This window comes from Sinocyclocheilus anshuiensis, unplaced genomic scaffold (assembly GCF_001515605.1).
Source record: "Sinocyclocheilus anshuiensis isolate Anshui unplaced genomic scaffold, SAMN03320099.WGS_v1.1 scaffold702, whole genome shotgun sequence".
In the NCBI taxonomy this organism is placed as follows: domain Eukaryota; kingdom Metazoa; phylum Chordata; class Actinopteri; order Cypriniformes; family Cyprinidae; genus Sinocyclocheilus; species Sinocyclocheilus anshuiensis.
The window spans coordinates 1,742,211-1,757,663 of record NW_015548184.1 but is presented as its reverse complement, the minus strand read 5'-3'; the positions used below and the strand labels follow the sequence as shown (position 1 = coordinate 1,757,663).

The 15,453-nt window shown below is 36.5% G+C and overlaps 2 protein-coding genes across 2 annotated transcripts in view; both read right to left on the bottom strand.

The window, feature by feature from the left end:
* Window positions 1-10,021, bottom strand: part of LOC107704951 (akirin-1-like) — a 16,896-nt gene extending 6,875 nt beyond the window's left edge. Inside the window, exons 1-2 of the mRNA XM_016508030.1 lie at window positions 9,628-10,021; window positions 1,131-1,277 (exon numbers count right to left, since the gene is read on the bottom strand). Coding sequence (XP_016363516.1) covers window positions 1,131-1,277; window positions 9,628-9,832 — 352 coding nt within the window. The 5' untranslated portion in view covers window positions 9,833-10,021. The remainder of the gene's footprint in view (window positions 1-1,130; window positions 1,278-9,627) is intronic.
* Window positions 10,022-13,502: 3,481 nt separating this feature from the next.
* LOC107704869 (cannabinoid receptor 2-like) overlaps window positions 13,503-15,453 on the bottom strand; it is a 4,420-nt gene continuing 2,469 nt past the window's right edge. The window contains exons 2-3 of the mRNA XM_016507885.1: window positions 15,307-15,409; window positions 13,503-14,566 (exon numbers count right to left, since the gene is read on the bottom strand). Of these exons, the coding sequence (XP_016363371.1) occupies window positions 13,503-14,566; window positions 15,307-15,388 (1,146 nt within the window). The 5' untranslated portion in view covers window positions 15,389-15,409. The remainder of the gene's footprint in view (window positions 14,567-15,306; window positions 15,410-15,453) is intronic.

Here is a 15,453-nt window from a genome sequence, read left to right as displayed (position 1 = left end):
AAAATCTCTGATTTAGATCGGCCCTCTCTGACCGATACCCGATCCGAGAAAAATGGCACTATCGGAGCCGACACCCGATATGAATATCGGATCGGTGCATCCCTAGCTACAACCCTAAACAAATGCATCTGAACCAGCCAATCAATTAAACATTCAGAAACATTTAATAACTATTAGGGATGCACAGATACAAAAAAAAATTTCAGAACCCAAAAACCTCAAATTCTGAGTATCGGCCAATACCAATCCAATACCAGCACTGTTTTTGTTTTTTTTAAATCAATGTAGAATTTCTATACCTCAGTGCCCTGATCATCACTGTTTTGTGTCTTCAACACATTTTACTAAATACAGACAACTTAATTTTAAAGAACAAATGAAAAAAATATATAATCCTAATTTGACAAAAATACTATTATAAACTAGGTTCATGGATAATTCAGCAGCAAAAAAGTTATTCTAGAAAAATCATGAGTGCACAATTTTATAAAATCTAAACTTATAGTGAACTAACATTTAGTGGGGAACAAATATAAGTGAATTGTAGGACTAAATCTGGTAAAATGTTAGGCTACATTGCACTTTGCATTGTTGTAAAATACATTAATGAAAAACAAGTAAATATTTACAAATAAAAATATACTATAAATTAAAAGACATTTCTTTTAAATGTATAGCACAGTAATGGAGGCAGCAACTTATGATAGATAGGACAGAACAAGAAGGCTATTAATAATCTTTCAAAATGCGCAAAAGTATTATAATACGAAAGGCTCAAAACAGAGCAGCACAAAGTGCTTATGCGCAACTCGTGCGCTTGACGCAACACGGAGTCACAGCGCTCTGCATGTAAGAGTTCAAAGCACAAAGAGAACAGATACTGATGTGTAGTGTATTATATCTGTGCGATAGTTTATCAAGCCTTTTAACAGTTTTAAACTTCAGTTGCTGTGCGGTCTTGGAGAGAGTTTCATTTTGCCTTTAATCAAACACACCTGATCCAGTCATCAGCTCCTTTGTTTCATGAGTGTGTCAGACAAAGGAGAAATTCAAAATGTGCAGTGTTGGGTGTGGGAGAGCTTCAGGAACAAGGTTGAAACCACTGGGCATTATGTTTTGAGTGGACTGACCTGTGGGGGAGCTGGGGGAGGTGAGGGCGGGACTGGAGCTCTGGATATCAGTGGAGCTGCAGGGCTCAGTCTGGTTGAAGGCCCCTTCCAACTGCCGTCGCCTCTGATAGCGGCTGTACTCCTGACGAATGTTCTGGAAGATCTGCTCTGTGGGGGTCAAAGATAGACAATCGAGAGTTAACAACAAGGCTAACTGGGCTTAAATTAAAGAGAGAGAAAAAAAGTATGTTTGGGATACCATCTTTTCAGAGGAATAAACTTCCTTGTGTTTAATCATCTTCAATTAGTGGTGAAGAACAACAGTAATCACTGGCATTACTTCTTCAAGCACATACAATGTAGAGAGGATATCCTGCTTTCAGAACAGGCCCCATGACGAAAATAAGGTATGAAGAAATAAGGTTCACTTCAGTTTTACAATCAGCCACAATGGTACACTGACAACATCACTAACAAACAATCAAATATTTGGGAAAAATGAGATGAAGATTAGTTTCGTTCGGCTTTGTGGTGGGTCAGGCTTATTTCTGGAAACCGAATCTGGGAGACAGGACTACAATGTGGAGGGGAGCAATGCAACCGGGAACATCCTGAGTTAGGGATGGGCGATATGAGGTTTAAAATATATCACGATATTTCTGGTATTTATTACGATAACCACAAAAGTAATAGAACTGATGATGTTCCAGGAAATCCCTAATATGGACAAAGGTATCCAGCTATCGCTGTAGCTGAGAAAAAAGAAGATAGAAACACTTAAACTGATCAAACATGAAGACAATAAACACATGACTATGCCAATATATCGTTTATCTGTATTCTTCAAGCCATCTTGGGTATTTTTATAAGAATAAAGCATATTTATAATGCGAATCGACATAGCCTTTATCACTGTAGAATACCATAAAATAGTATGATTTCTGCCTCATTCTGTGATATGAAACCACGTCTGGTCACAAAAAGTAGTATTTCAAACACTCGACTATGTTATTAAGTTAATTTGGAGAAAAAGCATGTCAATAAATTATATCTTTGTTGGACAACAGGTTTGTAAACGGGCTCATACACATGCAAAACTGTATCGCACACGTGCTACTGTAGTACATTTATTCAGACAGATTTTTGTGCACTGCACAGCCCTAACCAAACCAGTTACAGCTCGAGCTCCTCATTTAGCGATATAGGCTACTCCTCCTCAATTTCACGTCCGCTTTCCGTGATGTCGCTCCGCACTGTCGCACACAGAATTATGTCAACAACTAGACTTTATCGTTATTATCGCAGGAAGACTAATTCTTATCGTGGGGAGAATTTGTACCGGTATATCGCAAACGATAAGATATCGTCCATCCCTATCCTGAGCCTCTTTCTAGAAAAACTGGGTTGAGTTTAGTCCCCTGTCTTAACCTTCAACACCAGTGGACGACTCAAAACTGAGAATTTGAAATCAGCACAACTTCCATAAGCTAAACTCTTTAAGATTTTCTTCTCCGGTCATCTTAATTTATCACAAAGGAGAGTATTTGGAGGGCGAGTTTCTTAACTTCCTGAATGTAGGTCATTTAAAGCTTCAAGGGTGGACATCTATCGGAGGACACTTGCATCACTTATCTTGGGCGGGGAGCTCAGAGTTTCCCCTTCTATTAGCATCGGCCTTCAACTAGAGGATGAAAAAAGGGGAAACTCAAGGGGTGCCAGCTTCTCTAGCTTGATGATAATGCATTCCAGCAAAGCAAGCAGTGTGGCTACAACTTAAAGCACCACACTGCAGAAGAGACTTCCTGTGTTTACAATGTAGCTCTCATCTGATAGGTTTTTATTTGTTTAAACACAGGAAGGCTTTGCGTTCCCAATACAGAAGTGTTATGGGGGCTAAGCGCAACTTTACACCAGTGTTCACACTAGAAAGGAGTATTCTAGAAGCAAACGACTCACTAATGAAGTGTAGATAATCTTATAATGAGTGTTCTTCCTCACAATACTTGTTGACAACAGTGTTGCTAGTGTAGATTTAATGGTTTCAGTCCAAAACATACAAAAAATAAGACAGATTATTAAATAGAATACATTCACCCAAAAATTTAAATTTTGTCATTCCAAATCTGTATGATTCCCTTCTATGAAACACATGAGATGATATTTAGAAAAACATCTCAGCTTTTTGGGGGTGAGTGGCATCCAGTGTTGTTTTGCATGGTGAAAATACGTTTTTTTATGTGTGTCTTGCAGAATAGGGCTACAACTACTAAACAATAAAAATCAATAACGAAAATAGTCAACAACAAATCGGATTATCATTTAACTGCATCTATCTGCTTTCCTCAGCGCATAACTTAAATTTTACGATTGTATCCTTATCTGTAAATACTAGAAAGTCACTTAAAGGGAGAGTTCATCCAAAAATTAAAATGCTGTCATTAATTACTCACTCATGTCGTTCCAAACCCGTAAGACCTTCAATCATTTTTGGAACACAAATGGAACACAAATGGAACACAAGATATTTCAGATGAAATCTGAGAGCATTCTGACCCTCCACAGACAGCAACGTAACTGAAATGTTCCCAGGCACAGAAATGTAGTAAGGACATAAGTAAAACAGTCCATGTGACATCAGTGGTTCAGCATTAATTTTACAAAGCTACGAGAATACTTTTTGTGTGCAAAGAAAACAAAAATAACTTTATTCAACAATTCTCCTCCTCCAAATCAGTCTTCCCGCATTATCAAGAGTACCATGATGCATGCGTGTGCATTTCTCGCAGCTTCGTAAAATTACAGTTAAAAATTACGGTAAAGCTCTCAGATTTCATCAAAAATATCTTAACTTGTGTTCCGAAGGTGAATGAAGGAAATCTTACAGGTTTGGAACTAAATGAGGGTGTGTAATTAATGACAGAATTTTTATTTTTGGGTGAACTATCCCTTTAAGTCTCTGTTAAACTTTAGTAAATGAGCACCAGGCGTGCATATGTGTCAAACAGACAGAGTGCAATAGAGTAGGAGATTAATCAATCAATTATCAAAAAATCATTAGTTGCAACCCTATTGCAGTCCAAAGTCTAACAGGTTTTGAATGCCATTAGAATGAGAAAAAGATACATTTCAATTTTGTGTAAACTAATTCAAGTTTTTAGACTACGCAAAAATCAATTTACATACAGTTAGTTACAGAAAGATGCAAAAACTTGTGAGTGACAGTCGATGGGCAACACCAGCCCCCTTGAATGACAGATGAGCCCCTCCACCTATATCAAATGCTGCCAAATGCTGAGACCAGGTCCAACAGGTTTACTTAGCAACTGTAACCTTATATGATCAAACCAAGCAATCAATCACAGTGGCTTCCTGACAGAGGATGGGGAGCGATTCAAGGCCCAAAAGCACAGAACAGGGATAATACGACCACAATGGAGGTGTGGGATGAACTGGACTGGGGGGAGGGGAGCGCAAGTGGGTGTAGAGTTGAGGAGCCTTATTCACTACACTGCCGAGGCTTTGAGGGAATTTAAAGACACCAAACTGGCAGGAAGAGCCCTCAAGCTAAGGGGTTCAAGCTAGGGCTGGGTATCGATTCAGATGTCCCGATTCGATTTCGATTCGCAAGCTCTCGATTCGATTCTCGATTTTTTGATTACATTCAGTGAATATAGTTTTAATACAAATGCTATTGATATTTCTAAAAAATGAACAGTAAACATCAGTTTACAAATAGTGAATTAATAAAAAGAAATTAAGAACCACATGCCTGTATTTTAAACCTATTTTTTTAAACAATAATAGGGCCCTATAAAATGTTCTTAATTTTTCTGGTAATCAGAATGAAGAACTTGCAGCTGCTGTGTATGTGATATGACGGTAGATTTCTCAAATGAAACGGTAAAATGCTAATGAAGTGGCTCTCAGAGCAGCTGGAGATGACATCCGTGTTCATATCATCATATAGTGAGACGGCAGAAGCTGAAAACACCGCGAGCGTCATCCGTGCTTTAGTATGTGTGTAGCAAAAAAAAAACAGTGCGCCGCGCCATCCATTCATTGCGGAAATCATGGCTCCTTATGCGTGATATCAAATGCTTCCGCAGATTTATAGTATTTATTTTGATGCTTATGACTGCAAGTTAAGCTTAAAATGACTCATTTCTCACATGAGAACAAATGGCTGTAAAATGCAAACAATAGCCTTTAAGTAACTTTTACTTTTAAACATTGTTTCTTATGAATACACAAGAAATTCTGCCGTTTGGTGATATTCCATACCATTTGTTTTTTAAATATTTAACAACTAATATAACCAATTAAGTAACAAAGTGTCAATATCAGGGAAAAATATATATCTCTAGTTAATAGCCTACCTCTTCAAACCAACCTGGGGCTTGAGGGAAATGACAACAAGCAATTGCACACAAATAAGTACACACACGCACACGTACATTCTTTGCATGGCTGAAATATCTCTCATTGTGTAGGGTCCAGCGCTGCAGGGTTTACACAGTCGGGTAATGGTTCACCCCCATAACAGCCAGATCACACAGCAACATCCAGGTCCTGTATTACACGCCTCTCTTCCTGTGTTTGGTAATCGGTTGTTTTTCCTGAAAGGTTACCAATTGTTCAAATAGCTGACGGCAGTTTAGAGAAATGTGTGGGGACTGAAGTTTCCGCATGACTTGGCAAAAGCTGAATGTCAATCCCAGCACAACATGACAGCATTATGATGTCATTACAGCAACAAGACAGACATGCATGAACTCTCTAATTAGATCACTTCCTGTGAGGTTTGCCACTTCCTCTTTAACGCAGAAGAGAAGGTTCTGAACAATGTGTGCTCACCTCCAATATATGATCAGTGATGCAGTGACACTGAACAAGTCAGAATAATCACATGGAACTAGGGCTGTGCGATATTGAAGAAAAATGCGAGATGCGATACCTTGTTAAAAAATGCGATATTCGATATGCGATACGATATTGCTTAAAGTGTGAAAAATCTATTTAAATTATATTTTTAAATATTTAAAAATGAAAATTATATAACCAAGTAACCAAGTCTTGGAAAAGAAAGAATCACTACAACTTCAAAATTAATGACACTAATTTTATATCATTGTGACTTTGCTTTCCATACACTTTAAGTACTTCTTCATATACCACAGCAAAAAATATATTATAATAATTGCCATAATTCTGTGTGTATGTGTCTGTTCAAACATGAGGAGATGCGAAAGACGAATCAACTCTGTGTTCGCGCACCGTCTGAAACGCGTCTCTCTCTCTCTCTGTCTGTGTGTGTGTGTGTGTGTGTGTGTGTGTGCTTTGCACTTGTGCGGCAGAACTGAAGAGGACTAATGATAAGATTCACATTAATCAGATCTTGTTTTAAATGTGTGCTGAAATAAATACAGGAAAAGATTGATTCGCGGCTTTTGAGAATCAATATCGAATCAACGTCATTTTAAAAAAACGATTAATCGAAAAATCAATTTTTTTTTTGCCCAGCCCTAGTTCAAGCCCAGGGTGTGTTCCTGCGGGGAGCTTGATTCGCTTCACGTTCGCTTCGACGATCACGTTAGTTATTAGTAAGCAAAAGGCTTTCGTGTTTGAATGTTAGATGTTAGAACAGCACAAACAGGATGAAGCAACCTCAGACATGGCTTGAAATATCAAGACACTGGCTCATAAGAGAGAACCTGCGAGCTGTAGATCGAGGACATAAATGGATGGTATTCAAATTTGCCCGTCTAGAGACATAAACCTAAATGAGGATGTTAATGAAGGTTGTTCTATGAAAACAATAGGGGGCATTTGGTTTCACAAAGGCAAGACTATCAAACACCAAAGTGGGCTCTAAGGGCAGTTACATTCCTTGCCATTTCAATCAGGCACTGATGGGCGGGCTTGGGAACAGAGAATAAGCTCTCTAAAAATGTTTCACAATGTTTGTCTAGCCAGTGTCATGCAAGATACTATCCCCGCTAGGACACCAAAGCAATTGCACTGGCTAAAGGAACATAAACTGGGTACTCTATATGGCACCTGAATAGAAATCCTATAAAACTCACACTATAATGCATGTCACCTAACTTTGTAAAAACAACTACTAATTTAACAATTATGCGTCACAAATCACATTATGAAAACAAAACTGAATGAACAATCATTTCTTGTGAGCTAACTGAAAAACAGAACCATGTAAATGATAATTCATGTCGCTAACCCATTATTTTGCCATCTCAGAATACCAATAACAGATTCGCCAGCTAACTTAGCATACTAACATCCCATTAGCCTGCTTAATGTATTCACACAGGTTACTACAATACCATTTTGATAATCCTAAAAAAAAAAAAAATTTTAAACAAAGAAAAAAAATCTCATTCTTGGAGTACAAGGGGAAATAAGCAGTAAAAACACTTATGAATCAGAGTGATTAATGAATTAAGGTCTGTTCAGACCAACACAAATGTTTTGCACAAAAATTTGGCCCCATTTTCACATTTGATTTGTCAGATAAACTTAAAGCAGCACTATGTAACTTTTGGCGCTCTAGCGGTTAATAAACAGAACTGCACACATCCTGCGGAAGAACATTCCAACCAGAGCTACTTCTCTAAGTTGGTCTATGGCGATTCATGCAGGTATGTGTTACTCCGCAGCGGTGACGACCCGACCAGGCAACAATAGTCCAAATATAAGTACTTATAAGTGTACCGTAATGATTCGGAATAAGACAAAAACACGGTTTGGAAAATGAATTCATGATGTACTCGCTCATTATATACATTTAGCCAATTTTGAACACAGAAAAAGTTACATAGTGCTGCTTTAAATACAGTGGTTACCCCGGTACACAACGCAGCGACTTTGTTTCTAATTCACTTATCACAGAGAAGAAAGTCAAACATTAGTTTTGAATTTTCAGTTTCTGCTATGGTTTTTAATCAATCGACATTCTGACATTCTACTCCGAGCTGTTTACATTCTTGGACTCAGAATTATGTATTTCTATGGAAACCCTACCAATGCCACAATCAGGTCACAAATGAATCTGCAGCAGCGGTCAGGTGGTATGGTGGTGAAGTGGCACAAGTCAGAGCTCCCAGAAAATAGTAATTCTCATAATTATGAGTTCTACAAGTACGTGAACGATTTTTATTTTAAGAAGTCGGAATCTCATTATTAAGACATGGTGTGAATGCACCTATAGTTCTGCTCTGGTCATGTAACAAAAAGCAAAGATCTTATTGGTTGGCCAGATTTCTTTGCATTGTGATGGAAAAGAATCAGAAGTCCTCTGTTAATAAAAATGGATTTGATGACATGTAAATGTTTGTGCTGGTCCGAAACATATTTAATCGCACCAAATTTGTTTTGGTGTGAACAGGCGTTAAATCTGAATCACTCACTGAATCACAAGTGATTACTTTTATCATGTTCGGCTCAAAGTATTTTAATTTTAGCAAATATTTCCTCCAACATACTAGAACAACTGCTAATGGAATGGGAATCTGAAAAGTCAATTAAACTAAAACAACAATTTTCTATATTACCAATCCAAATCCTACTGATGTGAGAGCTGATCCTCAGCACCTACATTTAGGAAATGATCGATTATGGTAGAGTGCAAGAGCAAAGCGCAAGTGTTTGCCTCTAACTTTACCAGTTATTCATTTCACCCATACTTTACTAATCTATTCATTGTGGCGTCTTAAACGTGATAAAAGCTGTGACTGTTTTACAAGCGCTAAACAGCAAGATTTGGGCGGTTTCGTCAAGGGTCCATAAATTTCCCAAAGCAGTAAAAGTAGTACAGGCTATAATAAGCTAAAACACACGACATTAAAGAAATTAGCAATGTTAAATATCAAATTATTAGTTGGCGTATATTAGCCGAACTTCTTTTACACACACGAAATGAACACTTATGTTTTTGAACAATACTGTTCAATCAAATTGAAATAATGCTATTGCACCCTCGCGCACATACCCACCTTTCCTCTTTGTTTGGACATACTGGTTCAATCCTGCTGATAAACTAACTGGCTGAACGCAGAGATAAACGTTAACCATCCAGGCCAGAGCTAAGCGTTTGTGGAAAGACTTTGTCATGTGTATTGTTTTCGGTAGTAATGGTCGATGACTGTGTGTGCGTGTGTTCACAGTAAGTCATGGGAGTTAAATGAAGCTCTGTGTGTCAGCTAGTCTGTATTAGCGGCCGCTTTCAGCCTAGCTAGCCGAGCTCAAAACAGCTATTCATCCAAACTGCATAATAAATTAACTACAGCCCAAGCCCACTACTAAACCATCCACCAAGAAGCACCCTTACACGTTCAAATCGTTACGCATAACAGTTTAAGGGGGAATGAAATTAACGGACTGTCGAAATTCAAATACCCACTAAATTAGCTGGTTAGCTGAGATTAAACAACCCCCCCATTCCCCTCCTCCATGTCAAACAAACCGACGTTAAATGGCGAGAATCAAGCGTTCTTCTCACCTGGAGTTAGCCTGTGTTCTCCACCCATAGACTGGGGCGACACCGAGTGTGCCGGGCTCTCTGTTGACGGGCGAAGACCGCACCTCTGCGGGGAAGGAGTAGTCAGAGTCCCCGGTAGAGGATTGCACCTCCTCCGCTTGGGGGACTGCGGGCTGAGAAGGGCCTCAAACTCCATAGATCGCTTCAACGTCGCGCCACAAGCCATGATCGCTGATTTAATAAAACAATAAACAAAACCAACGGTAAAACAACACCTTCTCGATATTAAAACACGTCGAATTCTCTTTCTAAATAGACTTTTTCGGGGGTTTTATTGAGCTTCGCAGGATCTCGGTGGCTCCTCCTCTGATCGCACACCGGTTTAAACAGCAAGTGCCAGATTTGTAGCAAAAATGCTAAAACGACACAGCCGAGGACTGTACCATTCGCAGAGAGGGGGGTTCATATTATAAACAGGTTTGTTTTTTCACCCAGTAACATTAAATCATATTTCATTTGTTACTAAGCAACAAAAACATTCACGTGATGAAAAGCATAGTGCATAAATATAAGACATATGTTAAAAAATGTTTACTTTATTAGTAAATCTACTACAGTAATAATCGTCCCAACCTGTGATTACAGGTCTATACTGATGCCCTCTTTTTTAACAGTTTCCAGTGATGTGTTGGTCCAAATCAAATCACAACGATTATAAATAATGAAAGTGATAGTTATACTTACTCAGGTTTATGCTTGCCATTGTTTCACTTTTCCTGTATAAACGGGCCTCTTGCACCGACGTTTATGTGCAGGCTAATAGAATATAAAATACGTTTACTATAAATTAACATAATATTAACATTAAGTTTCCATATACGATCATTATCTATATTATGTTTATATTATTTATTTATTTATTTAGTCATTTATTAGAGGCTTTTATCCAAAGCGACTTACAAATGAGGACAACAGAAGCAATCAATTGTAGTATTAAAACAACTAAAAACAGATCCAAATCTAAAAGCTAAAACTTTATAAATACTACCTATACACATTTTAAAAATAAAGAGATTAAATAAAAATGACAAATGCATACAACAAAATTTCAAAACTTAACATATGAATGAAAAACAAAAAATAAAGCTAAAAACAATTCAAAATATTAAAGAACAAAAGGTATGAGAGTATAATAATGATTCTAACATAACACTAAGCCAAACACCAAAAAAACAACTACATATGTGTGTATGTACAACCACACACACATACATATATACTGTATATGTACATACACATTTATAAATTCAATATATATATATTATTTCATTTCCATTTAGTTTGTTGAAGTATTAAAATAACTCAAATTAAATAAAACTAAAAACTTCATAAAAGACCTATACAGACAGAATAAATTCAGACACAATGTAACTAAAATTAAAATAAATAACAAATACAAATACTACAAATCAAATTACATTATGACAATGTTACAACACTTAAACATGTCACCAGACTAGAATAACTGAGACTAATAATCTCATATATTCATATATGACATATATTCAGTTCTTTGAATAAACAGCAAAATTGGATGACACTCTTACTTATGTGTATCTATTAAATAGCTAAATATATCATATGAATACATTATATATAATCAATGTAACATTTTGTATTAATACCGTATAATAAGCATTTTATAATATTAGCTTTTTTCAATTTTTTTTCTAATAATTTTTTCTTAATTAATTGTAATTAATTACAGTATCGTTACATGCACACTGAACTCTTGCAATTCACCGAAACTCCTTGTAGATCAGTATTTCATAACTCATAGAAACAAAACCTTTAATTTGAGAAGCTTTGATCTCAGATGCCCACTCCTCCAACAGCTTAATCCTGATTGGTTGCTTATAGTCATATGACTCTGATCAACATTTATTGAGTGCAATAGTTTATTTGGCCAATGGCCATTCTTCTGAAGGATTTGCATGTTGATGTTTGTTTGTGTTAGCTTTCAAAGCAGTCTTTCAACTCACAAGGAATCATTTCTTTACTGTCTCTTCACCACCTACATGTTTTGTAGAGACACACAGTGTGGGGCTATTGCACACTTTTGACTCCATATGAATATCACACTATCATATACACATTTTTGTCAATTTTGACCCAATCCAATGAAAATAATATAAAATGTAAAACATAATGTAGGCCTAATTGAGACATAAATAAATGTATATATATATATATATATACTGAACAAAATTATAAACGCAACACTTTTGTTTTTGCCCCCATTTTTCATGAGCTGAACTCAAAGATCGAAGACTTTTTCTATGCACACAAAAGCCTATTTCTCTCAAATATTGTTCACAAATCTGTCTAAATCTGTGTTAGTGAGCACTTCTCCTTTGCCGAGATAATCCATCCACCTCACAGGTGTGGCATATCAAGATGCTGATTAGACAGCATGATTATTGCACAGGTGTGCTTTAGGCTGGCCACAATAAAAGGCCACTCTAAAATGTGCAGTTTTATCACACAGCACAATGCCACAGATGTCGCAAGTTTTGAGGGAGCGTGCAATTGGCATGCTGACTGCAGGAATGTCCACCAGAGCTGTTGCCCGTGAATTGAATGTTAATTTCTCTACCATAAGCCGTCTCCAAAGGTGTTTCAGAGAATTTGAAACACAAACTACAGTCTGTGTGCATTGAATTTATTTAATACACGAGTTTCACAATTTGAGTTGAATTACTGAAATAAATGAACTTTTCCACGACATTCTAATTTATTGAGATGCACCTGTATGTCTAAAACAATATAGAGCTCCTCAAACAATGCTGTTTAAATAAACTGAAGGTTGTTATCCAGAAAATGTGTTTTTATTGATGACAATGAATTAGAGTAAAGTGTAAGTATGTATTTCTTAAACAATGTAGCAGTACATTTTTATAGTTATGACATACAGCATTTTATATAGTACTTGGCTTAACGTACAATAATGCAGCAAAACTTCTCATCAAATTGAAGTTAATACAAGATAAGAAGTTAATATAACAAAAATTACATAGCATTTTGCATTCATAGTGCTTTTTCCAACATATAAGAATATACTTAGTGTATCATAACAGTTACTCTTCATAATATAGTAAAAATACAGCATAATGTACAATCTACTGAAAAGGTGAAGCAAAATGTTTTTCTAAAGTAGCAGTCATCAATTTTCACAGTGTAATCTATATATGTTTTGGCGTCTTTTACGCTTGGGTCAAAACGTAGCAGTTGAGTCAGTTGTTCTGAGTGTGTTTATAGGTTTTATTTCACTGTAGAAAGGTGCTTAGAGAAACAGCAGTTTACATGGACAGCTGATTACATAGCCACCTATTCACAATAGACCTATTGTATGTTCCTAAAAAACGAAATATTTTAGATACTTCTAAAATACACTTTCAAATCGTTTTTGGCGCATCCTGTTTACAAAATAATAGCTAATAGCTAATGTCTTTCTTAAAGTGTAAAATTAAGTCTTCACATTCTCCTTCTAAATATATAGAAATTACAATTTACAAAGAGTAAAATTCAAGCAGTAAAATCCAATGTGTTAAAGTTCTTATAAGTTCTTGTTAGTATGCAAACCTTCTTCATTTGTTATTTTCATATTTCCCACATTTTTACTGCTGTTTATTTGATATCCTGTATGCTTATCACAAAACATCATTTTCTGCAATGTGGAAACCTACAAAAAATATATACATCTATAGTATTCATGCAATGAATGCTAACCTAAAATATAATCCTGAAGAACTACATTTTGAGAAATATTTAAAATGGATTAAAAGTTGGCAAATCATTCATATGAATAGGACTTTAAATAATATTTAAATGCTGTTTTACTGCTTGTCTACGCTTTCAGAAATAGTATCTGGGTTACTATCACTAACAGCCTGATCTTTGTTCTTTTTGCTAATGTCAGAAGCATTTTCATTTCTTTGGCCCTGAGCGTTTCCCAAAGTACGTTCCCTGCATGCTTTGCAACATGCTAACAATGCACACCCTTCTCCTCTCAGCTCTTTGCAGCGTAGAGCGTATAGAAGCGGGTTTACGCACGAGTTAACCAGACAGAGCGTGCTACAGAAAGCGAACATTCGCTGTTGTTTGTTCGTAAGGGTCACTGTGACATCCACCATCATAAAGGACAGGACAGGCAGCCAACAAACAGCAAGGATTAGGAGGATCAGACTGAAGGTACGTGCAAGCTGAATGTCCATTCGTATTCGAGCCTGTCCTTTCATGCTCTGCCTCCCCGACTTTGGTCCACCCATAGCAGTTTCATGGCGGTTTGCTTTCCACAGAATGAGAACATAAGCCACTATGATAAGAAAGAGCACCACAAGTTGTAGAACCGTCCAGAAGGCCAGGTAGTGATGATCCACATAAGGGAAGAGATGGGAGCAAGGAGGATCAAACTTGGTGGTGCACCTCCAACCCATCAGAGGAAGAAATGAAATTACAATCGTTACACACCATAATAATACAATAGCCAGCTTGGCTCTAGTGTGTGTCAGTAGCACCTTGTAATTGGAAGCCTGGTAGATGCAGAGATAACGGTCCAGCGCTGTCAGCAACAGGCTTCCCACAGAGCCCGTGAATGCCATTGTGACGCCACCCAGCTTGAACAGATAGATATTAGGGCCGTCGCTCTGACTATAAAGATGGAAATCTAGAAAACTGATGGTGAAGAAACAGCTGGCAAAGGTGTCGGCCAGTGCCAAGCTGCTGATGAACAGGTACGATGGCCGTCTGCGCAGAGTGGCGGAGCTTGCAATGACCAATAGGACCAAAATGTTCTCCAGGAACGTCAGAGGGCCGGCTAGCAAGCAGATTGTGCCAATAGCTTTCTTCTCTGGTGGGGTCAGGACCATGTAACACTGTGGGCTGTTGCACAAGTTTGCATCTGTAACAGTACAGGATCAAAATGATTCAAAACAATCACTTTAATCATATTTTAGGGTGAACAATTTAATATAACTTCTAATAATATTTAAAATATTTTCATGTTTTTAATTGATATTTTAACTAAAAATATTATTATTTTTTTTAAATACTATTCAAAAGTTTGGAGTCAGTATGTGTTTTAATGTTTTTAAAAGGAATGCTCAAAAAGGCTGCATTTATTTGATCAAAAGTACAGTAAAACAGTAGTAATATTGTGAATATTGTGAAATATTATTAAACTTTAAAATAACTATTCTAATATATTTCAAAATGTAATTTATTCTTGTGATGGAGCTAAATTTTCAGCAGCCATTCCTCCAGTGAGAAATCTTTCTTATTATTACCAATGAAAACAGTTAGCAATTATCAATGAAAACTGCTTAACTGCTTTTTTGTGGAAACTGTGATACATTTGTTTCGGACTTTATTTGAAATAGATTACTTATTTTATTTTTTATAAAAATGTAATAGTCTTTGCTTTCACTTTTGATCAATGTTTTTTTTGCGGAATAAAAGAACTGGTTTAGTTTTAAATAAATCTTACAAAACTTTTGCAAGGTATAGTGTTATTTTTATTTTATTTATTGTTTTATTTTTTAATGTTTACATTTGAAAACTAGTAAAATCATCACAACAAAACTTGAAAAGACATGTCATGGTCACAGACAGGCCATAGAAAATCTTTATGAGAAATAATACCTGTGGTTGTAATGTTTGGTGTACTTTCATTGAAATAAAGCGCAGTGGTAGCTTCTTGATCTTGTTCCAATTTTGTCTCCATTTTCCCCAGGACAGAAATGGTCTGTTAAAAATAAATGACAAATGGTAAAAAAAAAAAAAAAAAAA